Raw genomic sequence first — 15,400 nt, 5'->3', positions numbered from 1 at the left:
TTCCTTACATCTCTTGAACCTCGCAAGATTCTGCACACTTGATTCCCTTAGATGACATTATTTACAGTCTAAGAGTTTCTTCAACCTCAATGAATACTTTTGTTACCAATCTGCCTCTAACAGACAATCCTATTTGGTTTCCCTTTCGATATGTTTCAAATTCAGGATTGGAAATTTATTTGAAATAGACAAAGTTTAGCAAACGTCACAAACTGGAACACTTACACTCAGTTAGCTGAGAAGTTTGGATTACTACCTCCTAAGAAAAGTCCAAAAAATAATCAAAGAAGAGTTTAGATATCTATCTTGAGGAATCACAAAGTCCGAGACAAAGTGAACTTTGTGATTTCTATCTATCTCGTTCCTGATCCAAGATTACGAGAACCCTAAAGATCAATAAAAATAAGATCCGGATTCAAGAACTATAAGGTAATTAATGATAGTCTGGTCGGCCTTCATGAATCCCTAATTGAAGTCTTCAAAGTCGTAACGTAGAATACAGTTCTATGAAGAACCTATGTTATGAAGGACGACTCTATATTAACAACTAGGACAAAAGAATGACGTCATAGATTGAGAAATCCTGTTGCAAGAGTCTCTTTACATTTTCAAAGCTCCAAGTAACTTTCAATTCAAGGTAGGGTTGCTTGGAATTCAATCAAACACTTTCTTAATTAAAATAAAATTGTTATTATGAATATTAAGCATGTAAGATACCTGCCTTGAACTTACACAGAAGAATAAGCATTTTGGTCAGGGGTTCTGGAACCGTGCACAATGATGGTTCATAGCGGTTAAGTAGCCTTTGAACTTACAAGCGCTGGTGGTGTTCAATAACACTCAAAACTTGAACAATGATCCACAACCACGAGTGATTTTGTGAATCGTTACACCCTCTTTCAGGGTCGTTACAACACTTTCAGGTTCGTCGAGCCTAGTTCAGGATCGTTACACCCTCTTTCAGGATCGTCGAATCATTATCCTCTCTACCAAGGAGATGTAGTTCAGGGGTAAATATGACTTTTAATAGGAACTAGATGAAATTTGACTTTTGAATAAAACGTGATACTTTAAAAAATTTGTAAAAAACGGGATACTTTTGAAATGTACATTTCAAAACAGGAATACTTTATAAAATATCCCTACGAAGATAAAGTGGTTCGAGAATTGTTTGGGCGAAAGACATGTTATTTTCAGTGCAATACAATAATAGAATAGTAGGACACTTTTGTTATTATCAAGTCACTCTCAGTGTAGTGAGTGCAACTGTTAACTTCAGAAATTCAGTGTGACAGTTTCTGCAACACACTTTTTCAGTACCATTATAACTCCTCCTCATCTCATTTTCAAATCTCTCTCCCCAGCTTAATTCAGTACTACTGTATTAAACATCAGTACATTACAATTCACACAACATAGAACAGATAAAACCAAGCTCAAAACCTTCCCTGCTAGCTCTTCCATTCACCATCATCATCACTAATCTCTCCACCATGAAAACCCACCATGGGAAACTCAAAACCCCACCTCGTCCACTCTTCTCATGTGGTATGTTCCGCAACTGCACTGAATCTGTTCTTAGTCCTACAACTCCTAATCTTAATTCTCATTTACCCTCTACACTACCATCACCACCAGTTTCTAATAACCCACAACCACCGCATTCCGCAACTAATATCTCGAAATCACAAACTCCGCATCCTGAATCAGAATCTTCATCTTCTTCATCAACAACATCTCAAAGCTTTACTCAATGGAGATTTCCTGTACAAAATCCACCAACTTTGAATCAAGAATCAACTTCAAACCATACACCTAAAGAGGAGCCATCACTACCTCCGCCGCCACCACCACCGCAACCACCGTGCACTAACCTGTTAGAACTGTACCGGGTTGCAGAGATTCAACTCAGAACGGGAACAACCGGTTCACGTCTTTTAACCCTACACTTACTTGAACGTTCTCTAGTTCCAAACCCACCGACAGATGTAAGTAATGAACCCACATGTCCAGTCACTGTAATGAAGGAAATAGTGAGAAGTCTAAAAGATAAAGAAGGGGCAAAACCGGCAACAAAAGTGTTACTAGCTCTGTGCTTAACAGAAAAGAACAGACACGTGGCGGTGGAAGCAGGGGCGGTGATGGAAGTGGTGGAGGTGTTGACAGAGTTAGATGGGGCGGCAGCAGAGAGAGCATTAGCTGCATTGGAATTGATATGTACAGTTGAAGAAGGGGTTGCTGAAATCAGAACCCACGCTTTGGCGGTCCCAATGCTTGTTGAAGTTATGGGGAGGATGGTCGGAAGAGGTAAAGAGAGTGCCATTAGTGTCCTTGCTGCTATTTATTGCGGTGGTGCTAGTGGTGGTGGTGGAGGTGGAGAGATGGTGGGCCCACCAGAAGAAGTAGGGAGAGCAGTATTTATGGCTTTGCAAGGAGAATGCAGTGCTAGAGGGAGAAGAAAAGGGACACAGTTACTGAAAGTTGCACAAGAGAATGGAAGGTTAGATTTTGGTGATGAAGGTGGGATGGTGATGGTGAAATCAATGGATTCAGGGTTGAGATTTGATTAAGGGTGTCATTGTGGATGTGGTGGAATTGAGGATGTTGTAGTTTGCAATAAAAAATGTTTAATAAAATTAGAATTGTGCATATGTTGGGAAAAGGATCTTGATTTATTCAAAATTGCACTCTTTTTTTCTTAGATCATAAAGAAATCTGAAAATTGGACATGAACCCTGAAATGGGTCTGCTGTGTTTTTCTTGGGTGTGAAGTGATTTTGGCACCAAAGTCGAGTCTTTTTTTGATTCACATTCTTTTTTGACTTCGCTTCCAAGTTAATTAGTATAATGTGAGTGGATGCCTTCTAAGATTGATTAGCTTTTCTGCTTTTAGGGAATTACCTACAGCTTCACAAATAAATGTAGCAAAGAAGAAAATGTTGCTTTTATGTGCAAGTTATCTTTCATATTAATGGAGTATAATACTCTTGCCATATATGTACACAGCAATAATTTCTCTCTTATTCATAGTTTCTAGGGAAGATGAAGTTAACAATGGCTACCTTGGTATGGTTAGTTTCTTCTTGTCTGTTGCTATTGGTTTGGGGTTCAACATCACTACCCAAAGCATATGCAATGCCACCACCGTCACCGGTTAACTGTGATGCCACTGGATGCAAGCTTCACAACTCTTACGGTGTATGGAATGACAGAAAAGACTGTTGGGTGCAAAATGTAATCTACCGAACAACAGAGGAAGAACTTCGATTAGCCGTTGCTGAAGCGAACAGGAAGAAACTGAAAGTAAAGATCATAACTGGTTTCTCGCATACAATTCCGAAACTGGCATGCCCAGGAAATGAGTTGTCGAAAAATTCTGTTCTTATTAGTACCGTTAAGTACAATACAGGGCTTAAGGTTGATGTTAAGAGTCTTACCGTTACAGCAGATTCGGGAGTAGGTTTGCGCGATTTGATTAATAAGGTTGAAGAAGCTGGATTGAGTTTAGTTGCTTCTCCATATTGGGAAGGTGTTAGTATTGGAGGACTAATTAGTACCGGGGCTCATGGGAGTTCATGGTGGGGAAAAGGTGGTGCTGTTCATGATCATGTCGTCGGCCTAAGCCTCGTAGTTCCTGCAAAAGAATCTGAAGAATATGCAAAAGTTATTCAGCTTGATTCTCGAAATCAAATTTTTAATGCAGCAAAAGTGTCTCTAGGAGTGTTAGGCGCCATCTCAAAGGTAAAGCTTTCGCTGGAGCCTGGGTTCAAAAGAAGCATTACAAATGTATACAACAATGATAGCCATTTTGAGGATGGATTCATGGACCTTGCTAAGAAACACGAGTTTGCGGATATTACCTGGAATCCATCAAAACATGCAGTCATCTACAGACAAGATGATAGATTCCCTTAAACAGCTCCGGGGACGGAATCAATGACTATCTTGGGTTCCAATCTAATTTAATCCTCATTTCCAAAACTGTGAGGTCTTCAGGTATGTATAAAACATCCAATCCCTCTAATTAACTTTCATATATGAGTGGTATTCTTAAGCATGCAATTTTATTGCAATTATGCAGAGAAAGCACTGGAGACGTCACGGAGTGTCAATGGCAAGTGTCTAATGGCAAATACTGTTGTGGGATACAAGAAGTTGGTAGCCAATGGTTTGAAAAACAACAACTTGTTGTTCACTGGATATCCAGTTGTGGGTCATCAGGGTAAGATGCAAACATCTGGTTCATGTTTGTATTCGTCCGCGTCAAATACTCTAAGCACATGTGCTTGGGATCCAAGAATCAAAGGACTATTTTTCTACGAAACAACAGCTATATTTCCTGCTTCAAAGTTCAGAAATTTCATACAGGATGTGAAGAAACTAAGAGATCTGAAACCAGAACATTTTTGTGGTGTTGACATATACAACGGGTTTCTAATACGTTTCATTAAGGCTTCTGACGCATATCTAGGCCAACCAGAGGATTCTGTTGCTGTCGATTTCAATTATTATAGAGCTAATGAGGCTTCAACACCAAGGATGAATCAAGATATATGGGAGGAGGTAGAGCAAATTGCATTCTTCAAGTATGGTGCAAAGCCACATTGGGCCAAGAACAGGAATCTCGCTTTCTTGGGTGTGCAACAGAAGTATACCAACTTCTGTAAATTTCTCGCAGCAAAGAAACAACTGGATCCTGACAATATGTTCTCTAGCTATTGGTCAGATAAAATAATTTTCGGAAATGAAGCAGAAAAGGCAGAGGGCTGTGCAGTGGAAGGAATGTGCATATGTTCTGAAGATAAGCATTGCAATCCAAGCAAGGGATATTTTTGCAAACCAGGCATTGTGTACGATCAAGCTAAAGTATGTAGGTTTTCAGCTTCTTCATTGGCCTAAGAAAGTTATTTATAAGGTACTTCTGATTTTAAGTTTGTACTGCCAATAAAATGCACTGGCATTGTCCTTATATTTTGCTGGCCAAGCATAAATTTTCGACAATAGCATGTTTTTCGTATTCGATATGGTTTTTTCTGAACTGCAAGACCCCATGGCTTGAGAAGTACTCATGTGACAACCCCCAGCATATATCTGCACATACAACCATTACCCACCACTTTCAGTTGCAATGAAGTTTTGCTTATTATAAACAGATCTAGCCAAGTTGTATCCATAGCCACCACATTCTTAATTAGAATCCAGCACAGTATGTGGAGAATCTTTGGACCCCATTACTTAATACTACTAATTCAAGTCAACTCTTAAATTCACTTTATTTTTCTTGATCTTGTTGGAAGACTTTTTTTTCTCCAACTCTTTCATTACCTGCAACTACAAATAATCGCAACAAGAATGATGAACTTGACAATGGCTAGCTTTGTATGGTTAGTTTCTTGTCTGTGGCTGTTGATGTTTTGTTCAACATCCATACCCAAGGCATATGCAATGCCCCCACAATCACCAGTAAAATGTGATGCAACTGGATGCATTCTTCGCAGTGCTTATGGTGTATGGAACGACCGGAAAGAGTGTTGGGTGCAAAAAACAATCTACCCAACTACAGAGGAAGAACTACGATTAGCCGTTGCTGACGCAAATCAGAAGAAATTCAAAGTAAAGATTGTAACTGGTTCCTCTCATTCGATCCCCAAACTGGCATGCCCAGGCACAAAGTCAACAAAAAATTCTGTTCTTATAAGTACTGCTAAGTACAATTCTGGAATCAAAGTTGATGTTGAGAGTCTTACTGTTACAGCAGATTCCGGAGTAGGCTTGCGCGATTTGATTAATAAAGTTGAAGATGCTGGATTGAGCTTAGTTACTTCACCATATTGGGAAGGTTTAAGCATTGGAGGAGTAATCAGTACTGGGGCTCATGGGAGTTCATGGTGGGGAAAAGGTGGTGCTGTTCATGATCATGTCGTCGGCCTAAGCCTCGTAGTTCCTGCAAAAGAATCTGAAGGATATGCAAAAGTAATTCAGCTTGATTCTCGAAATCAAATTTTTAATGCAGCAAAAGTGTCTATAGGAATGTTGGGGGCCATTTCAAAGGTGAGTCCTAAATGTTTTATCCTCGGTGGTCTGGGTATCATTTCTGCACTGTAATCGACTTCATGCTAAATATGATATATTCCGCAGGTACAACTTTCACTGGAGCCTGGATTCAAAAGAAGTATTACAAATATTTACAACGATGATAGCCATTTTGAGGATGAATTCATTGGCCTTGCTCAGAAACATGAGTTTGCAGATATCACCTGGTATCCATCAAAACATACAACCATCTACAGACAAGATGATAGAGTTCCCTTAAACAGCTCTGGGAATGGAATCAATGACTACTTCGGGTTCCAATCTTTTTCAGTTCTCACTTCCTCTGCTGCGCGGTCTTCAGGTATGCTAAAATTTCAAATCTCTCTAATTTTCATACTTAGAGTTGTTAGATAGATGTCTTGAGCATGTATTTTATTGGATACTACAGAAGAAGTATTGGAGGGGACACGGAATGTGAACGGTAAATGTAGAATGGCGGATACTGTTGTGGGATTCATGAAGTTGATAGCCAATGGTTTGAGAAACAACAATTTAGGCTTCACTGGATATCCAGTTGTAGGCTGTCAGGGTAAAATGCAAACATCTGGTTCGTGTTTATATACGTCGAAATTGGATAACCTGAGCACATGCGTATGGGACCCTAGAATCAAAGGAGCATTTTGCTTCGAAACAGCAGCTATAATTTCAGCTTCTAAGTTTAGAAATTTCATCCAAGATGTAAAGAAACTAAGAGATCTGAAACCAGAACATTTATGTGGGGCTGACATATACTACGGGTTCCTAATGCGTTTCGTTAAGGCTTCTGACGCATATCTAGGCCAACCAGAGGATTCCGTTGTCGTCCAATTCACTTATTACAGAGCTAACGAGGCTTCAACACCAAGGCTGAATCAAGATGTATGGGAAGAGGTGGAGCAAATTGCATTCTTTAAGTATGGGGCAAGGCCACATTGGGCCAAGAACAGGAATCTCGTCTTCTTGGGTGTGCAACAGAAGTATCCTAATTTTGGTAAGTTTCTTAAAGCAAAGAAACAACTGGATCCTGAAAATATGTTCTCTGGTGATTGGTCTGATGAGATACTTTCTGGAAATGAAGCAGCAAAAGCCGAGGGTTGCGCAATGGAAGGGCTGTGCATATGTTCAGAAGATAAGCATTGTAATCCAAGCAAGGGATATCTTTGCAAACCAGGCATTATATATAATAAAGCAAGAGTATGTAGGTTTTCAACTTCTTAATTGGCCTGACGAAACGGAATTGTAATTCAGTTGTCATTTTAAGTTTATATTCTCAATAAAATGCTCGGTGCCGTCCTAATATTTTGCTGACCGAGAGTTGGATTTCAGGCAATTTCTAGTGTGTTGCATTCACTTTATAAAACTTTAGTTAGCACATTTACAAGAATCGCAGCGGTAGTAATAGCTTATAAAGGATTATTGAACAATGACTAAATTACTGGTGCCAAGAATTGGTATGGCCATGTGAGGAAACTAAACTGAAGGCCTGCAAACTTTAGCTGCAGTATATACAAGGCCTGGTTGGCATAAATATCCCAGCCTAGGATTACAGTGCTTATCTTCAGAACAGATGCATTGTCCTTCCATTGCACATCCCGCAGCATTTGCGGATTCTATCCCGAAAACTATCTCATCCAACAGGTCAGTAGAAAACATGTTTCCAGGATCCAACACCTTCTTTGCTTCAAGAAACTTACTGAACTTAGGATATTTCTCTTTCACACCAAAGAATGCAAGGTTTCTATTTTTAGCCCAATGAGGTTTTGCACTGTACTTAAAGAAGGCCAGTTGTTCTATTTCTTCCAAAATATCTTGATTCATTCTTGGAGTTGAGGGATCATTGGCCCGATAGTAAGTGAAATCAACTGCAATGGAATCCTCAGGGTGGCCTAAATATGCTTCGGAAGCCTTGATAAAACGCATTAAAAAGCCGATGTACATGTCTAGGCCACAAAAGTTGCTTGGCTTAAGATCTCTTAGTTTTTTTACGTCTCGAATGAAGTCTCCAAAATTTGAAGCTGGAAATACAGCTCCTGATTCATAGAAAAACAATCCTTTGATTCTTCGATCCCATACACATGTACTTTGGGTCAATTTTGGTGAATATAAACAAGAACCGGAAGCCTGCATTCTTCCTTGACGACCCACGACTGGGTATCCAGTGAAACTAACTCCGTCGTTTTTCAAACCATTGGCTAATGATTTCTTGTATCCTACAAGTGTAGATGCCAATTCGCACTGCTCTTCAATATCTCGTGTCTTCTCCACATTTTCTTCTGTTTAATTACAGTTCGGAATTATCAACGTTATTGCAACAAATGCATGTAAAAGAAGTTGGGCAAGCCAAAAAAATTTGGCATGTGCCATGAATTTTTTTACCTGCAGACCTGGTAGATTCAGAAAGGAAGATAGGAGTAGGTTGAAAGCCTATGAAGTCATTGATTCCATTACCCGAAGTGTTCGAGGGAACTCTATCATCCTTCCTGTATACTGTAGTACGAAAGGAAGGATACCAAGTGATATCTGCAAATTCATGTGCAACTGCAAGATCCATGACTTCATCCTCCAAATTGGTGTCATTCTGGTATACGTTTGTAATGCTTCTTTTGAATCCAGCTTCCAGCGAGATCTTTACCTACATGTATAGTCATATATTGGAGGATGCATATGCCACATAGAAGCTAGTAAAAAACTGGTAGAGCTAAAATTTACCTTTGAGATTGCACCCAACATCCCAAGAGATATTCTTGCCGCATTAAAGAGAGGATTTTGAGCATCAAGTTGAATAATTTTTGCGTAACTGTCCGACTCGTTTGCAGCAACAATGACACTAATGCCAACAATATGATCATGAACTGCCCCTCCTTTTCCCCACCATGAACTTCCATGAGCTCCAGTACTTACAATTCCTCCAATACTCAATCCCTCCCAGTACGGAGAAACGACTAAACTCAACCCAGCTTCTTCGACTTTATCGATCAAACTTCGTAAACCTACACCTGAATCAACTGTAACAGTCATATTGTTAACATCAATTTCTATGCCTGAGTTATATTTTGCAGTACTTATAAGTATTGATGAATTCCGAAGTGGGCATGCCAGTTTTGGTATACTGTGAGAGAATCCTGTCACAATTTTAACTTTCAGTTTCTTCTTATTTGCTTGAGCAACAGCTAATAGTAATTCTTCTTCTGTTTCAGGGAAAACTACTCTTTGAGCCCGACAGTCCCTCCTATCGTCCCAAACACCGTATGCATTGTAGAGTGTGCAGCCATTTCTGTCGCATTTCACTGGCGATGGTGGTGGCATTGCATTTGTTTGGATGATCACCGTTGAATCCCATGTAAGCAAAACGAAACCGAAGAGTACTGACAGACATATGCCAAGGGAACCCATGCGTGCAGAGTTAACTACCAAATGAGGTACCACTATTATGTAGTTCTAGTTTAAGCTTTTATTTATAAGTGCCAACACCGAATCGAAATTACCGTCCACATAGTTATTGAAGATTTGATAGTTGCAGTTTTTTTTTTAAAGATTTAGACCGTGGATTTACAAATCCCAGGGATTCTTTTGATTTAGAAGGACCAAAACAAGGTTCTGACTGACCATGAAAGGAAAAGAATACAAGGCATCTGAGAATCCCAAGATCCCAAATTCGGCTGTGTTTTTTGCATTTCAAAGATTCCAAGGAGTCGTCTGCTCCATATGATACCTAACCCACGGTTTGCTTCTAAAGCTTAAGTAATTGATTGGGTGAAAAAGAGTATCAAAAATCGGTGGGTACCTGCATCCATGTATTTGCCGGTTTCTTGACACTTTTGTGTAATGGCTGGTAGCATGTGAAAATGTTCCACTTATCATGCTCCCACGCGAATTATACAATGGACCTAGGAAAATAGAAGTTGATGACTAAACCGAGTTTTAAGACCAACTGTTTATGACTAACAACAAGTATACTATCTCTGCACATGAATTTGCATCTCCATTATTCCCAAAATTTTGATGCCAAAAATGAACAATAACAGAAACAGATACATAAAGCACCAACTAACTTGACATTACACCTAATGTTCACTCAACAAACAGAATCATTCTCGGTAGACAACCAAAAAAAATCCCCCCCCCCCCCCCCCCACCCCAAAAAACTGTTCGTACGGTATGAGGTGGCACTAATACTTTTTGCAACAAAAAAGAATCATTTGCCGCATTCCTGCGGAGAAGTAATTTTTCCAAGCCCAATATATGGCTCCGGAAACTAAACCAAAAAATCAGATTGAATCGTCAGATAGTGTTCACAGAATCAGACTAAAGAAATATGGCTGGACCGCTGGAGTGGTGGTCGATGACTCAGCTAGTGCTTATCTGTTGATGATTTTGTTGATGTGAAAAATGTGAGAAGATTTGTAATTCATTGCTGACTAGTGGACATTTGGCGACGTCCATCCATATCTGTTTTAAAAAAATTGCGAGAGCTTAAGATCCCTTTGAAATTTGATTTCGGAATACCACAAAATTGTAATGCAGAAATAGAGATGATTAGTGGGTGATGAGTCTGATCACTTAGCTAAGCTTAATGCTTGGCTGATGGTGCTTTCGTGGTGATGTCCATCACTATCATCTGTTTGTCGAATATAATCTAGTTGGATGGATAAGATATGACACGTTTGCAACATTCATATAATATGTCATCCATCACCAAATGATTTAATTTTGAGTTCCCGATCACATAAACCCAAGACAAAACTCGTCAAATAAGTCCTTTTAAATTACTTTCCAATTTTATTTCAATTTATAAGCACAGTTGTTTGTTTTGAGAAATATGCGGCTCATAAGTTTTACTTCATAAGGTGTCCCGAGAGAAAGAAAAATCTGTAATGATATCAATGATCTGAATAGGAAACCTGTCAAATCTTTTACCAGATAAAAATACAACTTGTTTTTATTTTCCTAAAAGTTAAGCAAATATTACAAGTGATTGATTATTTAGAAACGGAAAATGTACATATGAACAAGACACATGAAAATATGTACATAGAAAAATGACCCAACAACAACCGTTATTACATTATTATTATTAAGCCCCGACAGCTGTCGCGTTAGAGATGGTAGCTTCAATGTCACATCTGGACCTGGTACGTGACATCCTTTTATCTCCACTGTCACGTACACTTGAAGGAGCAGCGGTAGTCTTGAGCCATATCTGTGGAACCATTCGCTTGAGATTCACAATGTTTTCCACTGCATAATCAGCTTCTTTTGTTTTCATCGCCTTTCCCACCTTCATAAAAATCATCCAATCCAAAAAAAAAATATTTTTTTTCAGAGATTGTTGCTATCAAGGTGCAAGTTAAGAAACGTATATCATTGCGTTTCAGAAAAATTTGACACTTTCACTCTCTCATTTTCATTGGGTAAAATTAGGTAAAAATTAAAAAAAATAAAAATATCATTTTTCCTGAAACAGAAATGAAACAAATTCCTTAATAATTTACCAGAACAGTGTGAAGGCCAAGAGATTTGCCAGAAGCGATATTATGAACGTTATCGTCCAGAAACAGCTGAACGAAAAACGTGAAAAACGTTACGTCAACATTAAAAGGGAAAAGTCAAAAGTCAAAAACAGACCGACAAATAAAAGGAACACCAACAACGAAATGAAATGAGACCATAATAAATACATACCGTGCGACGGGGGTCAACGTTTGCAATGTCGATCGCAATTTTCATAGCATCAATCGATGGTTTCAAACAAACAGGATATGCTCTAGGATCATTTGATTTGGTTAGGTCTGGATTAATTGATTCGAAACATATAATTTGTTCGAAACAACCTTCTAATCCCAACTTCTCTAATACTTTTACCGCGTGATTTCTATCTGAGTTTGTAAAAATCTGCCCAAAAAAGAAAACACAAACAAAATTTTAGTGATCAAAAAAATGATCGAGCAAGGCGCCAGCAAGATTTTTAAAAAGGAAATGCAAATAAAAATATAGTAACTTACGAGTTTTCTTTGAGGAATGCTTCGAATAAGATCACGTAATTGAATATCTGGTTTGATCAGCTCATAAGGCAACTTTCCGTGTACGTAACTGAAAAAAAAATATAAGAAAACAGCAACATAAGTTATATATATATAGCCGTCCATGGACTTTCCTAATCATAATTTAACTTCAACTCTGCTCGAGTTTCGATCAATTTTACCTGTGATAATCATCTGCATCAATATCATGTCCCAAAGCCTACGTTAACAAAGAATCAATACGGTTAAGTTAGAATCATTATGAAGTTTTTTTCAGATCATTCTGGACTAACTCTTTTAATGGTACTCACTCTAAGACCGGCAAGTGTACTTCCGTAAGTTTTGAAAAGTTCGATTCGAACACTTGATGCTTTATCACTTGAATATCCAAACTTTTCTACGAGAAAATCTGGAGAAGAAATGCAAAACGATTAAAACCTTAAAGAAGAAGAACATTAGAAACTTGATAAACCAAATTAGGCCTTGATTACCATCAATGTCTGTCTTCAAAGCGGCACCAATTCCAGTATTGGAGGAATACAAAGTATCATCAAGATCTGATCACAAAACAAAATCGGCAATTTAGTTAACTTTTGCTTAAAATTGAGTAATGGACAATTTAGTTTGTTATAATTATATATATTACCGAAGAGAAGGCAATCAAAAGGAGAGGAAGTATTGGTTTCGCGAACAGATTTGCAGAACATATCCATAGCTAGCTAATGATGAAGAAACGTTGGAAGGAGTATTGAAGAACTGACTAAGATTGAATGAAATTTTTAGAGTAGTAATGAAATTTGCAGCAAAGGAGGATTTTCAAACTGAACCGGAACATCTTCATTTATAGAAGTCTTGTGGAAGTAAAATAAAATATAAAAATTTAAACAATAATGTGAATAGGAGGTGGAAAGGGGACTCTGGATGGAGGTGATATCCACGTCTTGTTATTGTCATACGTAAGAGTCACAGTAATATTTTTTCCAATTCTTTAATGTAAATTTTTTTTAGAAATGCTTGTTCTTATCAACTCTATTATTGGGGGTATGATGATGCATAAACGAGTTAACCAAATAAAATATTCGGGTAGTGTACTATATCGCTTGATTGATTAACTTGATCGAGAAAATAATGCATTAATTAATGAAGTAATGAGAGAGTCTGTGTATTCTACCGCTTCAGTTTCTGCTAAAAAAAATTGTTGCAAAAACAGAGGTTGTACAAGTCTCTAGCATCATTGGGCAGAATCGGAGTTAGAAACAGATATGATAGTGTTATATTGGGTTGTAATGTCCATGCAATAGCCACTGGATTTGTGTTACTTTTAACAAAGCTAAAACTAACCACGTTAAGAAGTAGCCTCTGGGTTTTTAAATTGTTTTATACTTGTCCAGTTCAATGATTGGTTGTTATTTTGTGCATTCATGTATAAGATAACAAAACTTAAATTTGTATGAAGCTTACTATTAGGGCGTCACATTCCAATAAACAGGCTTCACATATAAAACAAAATAAGGTTATTAGAAAGTAAATATAAAACCCATATCCAATTATTTTTCATAGACTAAACTATCCATATTTCATTAGTGATAATTATTTAATTAGGTAAGATAATACAGTTAAATTAGATAACTGATTTAGATTAGATTACATATTTTGAAATAAATTAGATTAGAATTCTGATTACGGCTAGGCACGACACCCATTTTCTAGCCGTAGATGTGTTTTCTTGTTATATACGGCTAGGAAAAGAAGAACTCTTAGCCATAACTGGTTTGAAGATATTTTACGGCTAGAAATTTTGAATTCAAACCTAGCAGACATAAGACTTCATCTATCTTTTTCCTCTTCAGCTACCGCCAACCACTGTTGTTGTTGGTCCAACCGTGGACTGTATGGTAGTTTCGATGAGAGGGATGATTTTTAAGAAGCTAATAATGTCATGACGTATTGGGTTGGCTGGGATGATGTCATTTCCATTGGTGATTGATCGTAATTATGATTCTATGATGATTATTTTCATGAAGATATTTCGAGCTTTAGTCACATCATTAGACACTTGAAGATGATAGAAGACTTGGAGTGTTTGTGATATGAAATTTATCAAATAGTATAGTTGCCTCCATTATCGTGATGGTGATCGACGGAAGAAAAGAAGAGCTATTGGTTGCTGCTGTTATAGATGGCAGTGGTGACTCACTATTTAAATTCTATGATGATTATGTAAAACTTACGGTTCTTACATAAATATGCCTGCACTTAGGGGACACTTGAAGATGGTAGAGTTTTGTCTGGTATGTTCATGATACAGTCATGTATACTGTTAAATAATCCTCTCATGTAGTACAAGTTCCTATTTACTCTTGATAACTTAAAACTAAAAGTGTTGTGGGAAGTTTCATTGTCTTGGTCTATTGTTCGATTGGAATTTTTCTAAAGTCTGATCAAGACGCCATGGAAATGATTTAAAGAATAGTGCACACAAAGCAAAACTACGAAGCCTTTATTAAATTAACAACGCCATTTGTCTAAAGTCTGATCACCGACCATTTGTCACGAACAACGCCTTTATTAAATTAACAGAAGGTCCTTGGTACCAAGACGAGGTCGAAGACAAACATGAACCTCATGTTCTTCTGGTCCAACACGATGTTTAGGCATCATGATATCTAACGCCGTTCCAGACTCATCAAAGTAAGCCTCAAGCTTTGCATCTTTTGGACTTTTTGTTGCGAGCTCTCCTGGTGGACTGTGCTCTGGCAATTGATCTGCGAGTTTGAGTGTCATGTCGTTTCTTTTGATGTATGTCAATCTTGCAGTGCTAACACATGATATCTTGACGATGCCACAAGTAAGAGTGTTCCTCCATGAGACTTTTACCTTCTGAAATCAGTAAAAGGCGAGCTAACAACAGTCACGATAACCTACTTCATCCTTATAAATAGTTTTTGCAGCAACAGGTCCATATGCGTTATTCCTCATTGTCCCAGTAAATCCATTCAACCAGTAAACCCAACCGTTAAAGACCCATTACGGCTAACTAATAAGCTCGGACCCAAACGTAATAAAAACTTAGAAAATTTTGAAGGTCCAGGATTTTTTACGGCTTGGTCTAACCCAACCGTAAAGTAGTTACGATTGATTTTGTAAAGCCTAAACCTATTCATAAAAAAAAATTGAAAAAAAAAGTTACGGTTAAGTTTTATCAAATTCGAACTCAAACGTAAAAAAATTACGGTTGAAAACTTAACTGCCAAATCACACGCAATTGAAATCTAAGGAATTTTACGGTTTGGAATTATTGACATCCT

The 15,400-nt window shown here is 37.9% G+C and overlaps 4 protein-coding genes and 1 pseudogene across 5 annotated transcripts; 3 read left to right on the top strand and 2 right to left on the bottom strand.

Moving 5' to 3' along the window:
* Nucleotides 1-1,245: 1,245 nt before the first annotated feature.
* Nucleotides 1,246-2,993, top strand: LOC113348227 (E3 ubiquitin-protein ligase PUB23-like). Its single transcript, XM_026591933.1, has one exon. It carries the CDS (start codon nucleotides 1,494-1,496, stop codon nucleotides 2,568-2,570), a length of 1,077 nt encoding a protein of 358 aa, XP_026447718.1. The 5' UTR covers nucleotides 1,246-1,493; the 3' UTR covers nucleotides 2,571-2,993.
* On the top strand, nucleotides 2,968-4,924 carry LOC113348224 (annotated as a pseudogene).
* Nucleotides 4,925-5,333: 409 nt separating this feature from the next.
* On the top strand, nucleotides 5,334-7,371 carry LOC113348225 (L-gulonolactone oxidase 3-like). Of its 2 annotated transcripts, XM_026591931.1 has the most exons (4): nucleotides 5,334-6,051; nucleotides 6,139-6,394; nucleotides 6,482-7,063; nucleotides 7,154-7,371. In XM_026591931.1, exons 1-4 carry the CDS (start codon nucleotides 5,353-5,355, stop codon nucleotides 7,288-7,290), a joined length of 1,674 nt encoding a protein of 557 aa, XP_026447716.1. In that variant the 5' UTR covers nucleotides 5,334-5,352; the 3' UTR covers nucleotides 7,291-7,371. The 2 variants fall into 2 exon arrangements, with proteins under 2 accessions (XP_026447716.1, XP_026447715.1); XM_026591930.1 differs by having other exon boundaries at nucleotides 6,482-7,371.
* Nucleotides 7,372-7,447: 76 nt separating this feature from the next.
* LOC113348226 (L-gulonolactone oxidase 3-like) lies at nucleotides 7,448-9,625 on the bottom strand. Its single transcript, XM_026591932.1, has 3 exons — nucleotides 8,782-9,625; nucleotides 8,449-8,704; nucleotides 7,448-8,345 (listed from the first exon to the last, which is right to left on the bottom strand). Exons 1-3 carry the CDS (start codon nucleotides 9,463-9,465, stop codon nucleotides 7,543-7,545), a joined length of 1,743 nt encoding a protein of 580 aa, XP_026447717.1. The 5' UTR covers nucleotides 9,466-9,625; the 3' UTR covers nucleotides 7,448-7,542.
* A 1,336-nt stretch (nucleotides 9,626-10,961) lies between these two features.
* Nucleotides 10,962-12,953, bottom strand: LOC113353641. Its single transcript, XM_026597178.1, has 8 exons — nucleotides 12,739-12,953; nucleotides 12,584-12,649; nucleotides 12,404-12,501; nucleotides 12,275-12,312; nucleotides 12,075-12,162; nucleotides 11,755-11,964; nucleotides 11,565-11,630; nucleotides 10,962-11,350 (listed from the first exon to the last, which is right to left on the bottom strand). The coding sequence occupies exons 1-8, from the start codon at nucleotides 12,803-12,805 to the stop codon at nucleotides 11,147-11,149; spliced, it is 837 nt and encodes a 278-aa protein (XP_026452963.1). The 5' UTR covers nucleotides 12,806-12,953; the 3' UTR covers nucleotides 10,962-11,146.
* Nucleotides 12,954-15,400: the final 2,447 nt, after the last annotated feature.

Source organism: Papaver somniferum, chromosome 2 (genome assembly GCF_003573695.1).
Source record: "Papaver somniferum cultivar HN1 chromosome 2, ASM357369v1, whole genome shotgun sequence".
NCBI lineage: Eukaryota > Viridiplantae > Streptophyta > Magnoliopsida > Ranunculales > Papaveraceae > Papaver > Papaver somniferum.
The sequence above is the reverse complement of the archived record's forward strand: the minus strand, read 5'-3'. Positions and strand labels throughout refer to the sequence as shown.

What these genes read in the sequence shown, in the direction of transcription:
- LOC113348227 (XM_026591933.1), top strand. Translation starts at nt 1,494, where the DNA reads ATGAAAACCCACCATGGGAAACTCAAAACCCCACCTCGTCCACTCTTC.
- LOC113348225 (XM_026591930.1), top strand. Translation starts at nt 5,353, where the DNA reads ATGATGAACTTGACAATGGCTAGCTTTGTATGGTTAGTTTCTTGTCTG. An exon ending in TGTTGGGGGCCATTTCAAAG is followed by an intron (nt 6,052 to 6,138) that starts GTGAGTCCTAAA and finishes TATATTCCGCAG; the next exon opens with GTACAACTTTCACTGGAGCC. An exon ending in CTCTGCTGCGCGGTCTTCAG is followed by an intron (nt 6,395 to 6,481) that starts GTATGCTAAAAT and finishes TGGATACTACAG; the next exon opens with AAGAAGTATTGGAGGGGACA.
- LOC113348226 (XM_026591932.1), bottom strand. Translation starts at nt 9,465, where the DNA reads ATGGGTTCCCTTGGCATATGTCTGTCAGTACTCTTCGGTTTCGTTTTG. An exon ending in TGTTGGGTGCAATCTCAAAG is followed by an intron (nt 8,705 to 8,781) that starts GTAAATTTTAGC and finishes CTATACATGTAG; the next exon opens with GTAAAGATCTCGCTGGAAGC. An exon ending in TGAATCTACCAGGTCTGCAG is followed by an intron (nt 8,346 to 8,448) that starts GTAAAAAAATTC and finishes GTAATTAAACAG; the next exon opens with AAGAAAATGTGGAGAAGACA.
- LOC113353641 (XM_026597178.1), bottom strand. Translation starts at nt 12,805, where the DNA reads ATGGATATGTTCTGCAAATCTGTTCGCGAAACCAATACTTCCTCTCCT. An exon ending in TTTTGATTGCCTTCTCTTCG is followed by an intron (nt 12,650 to 12,738) that starts GTAATATATATA and finishes TTTTGTGATCAG; the next exon opens with ATCTTGATGATACTTTGTAT. An exon ending in ACGTTGACCCCCGTCGCACG is followed by an intron (nt 11,631 to 11,754) that starts GTATGTATTTAT and finishes TTTTTCGTTCAG; the next exon opens with CTGTTTCTGGACGATAACGT.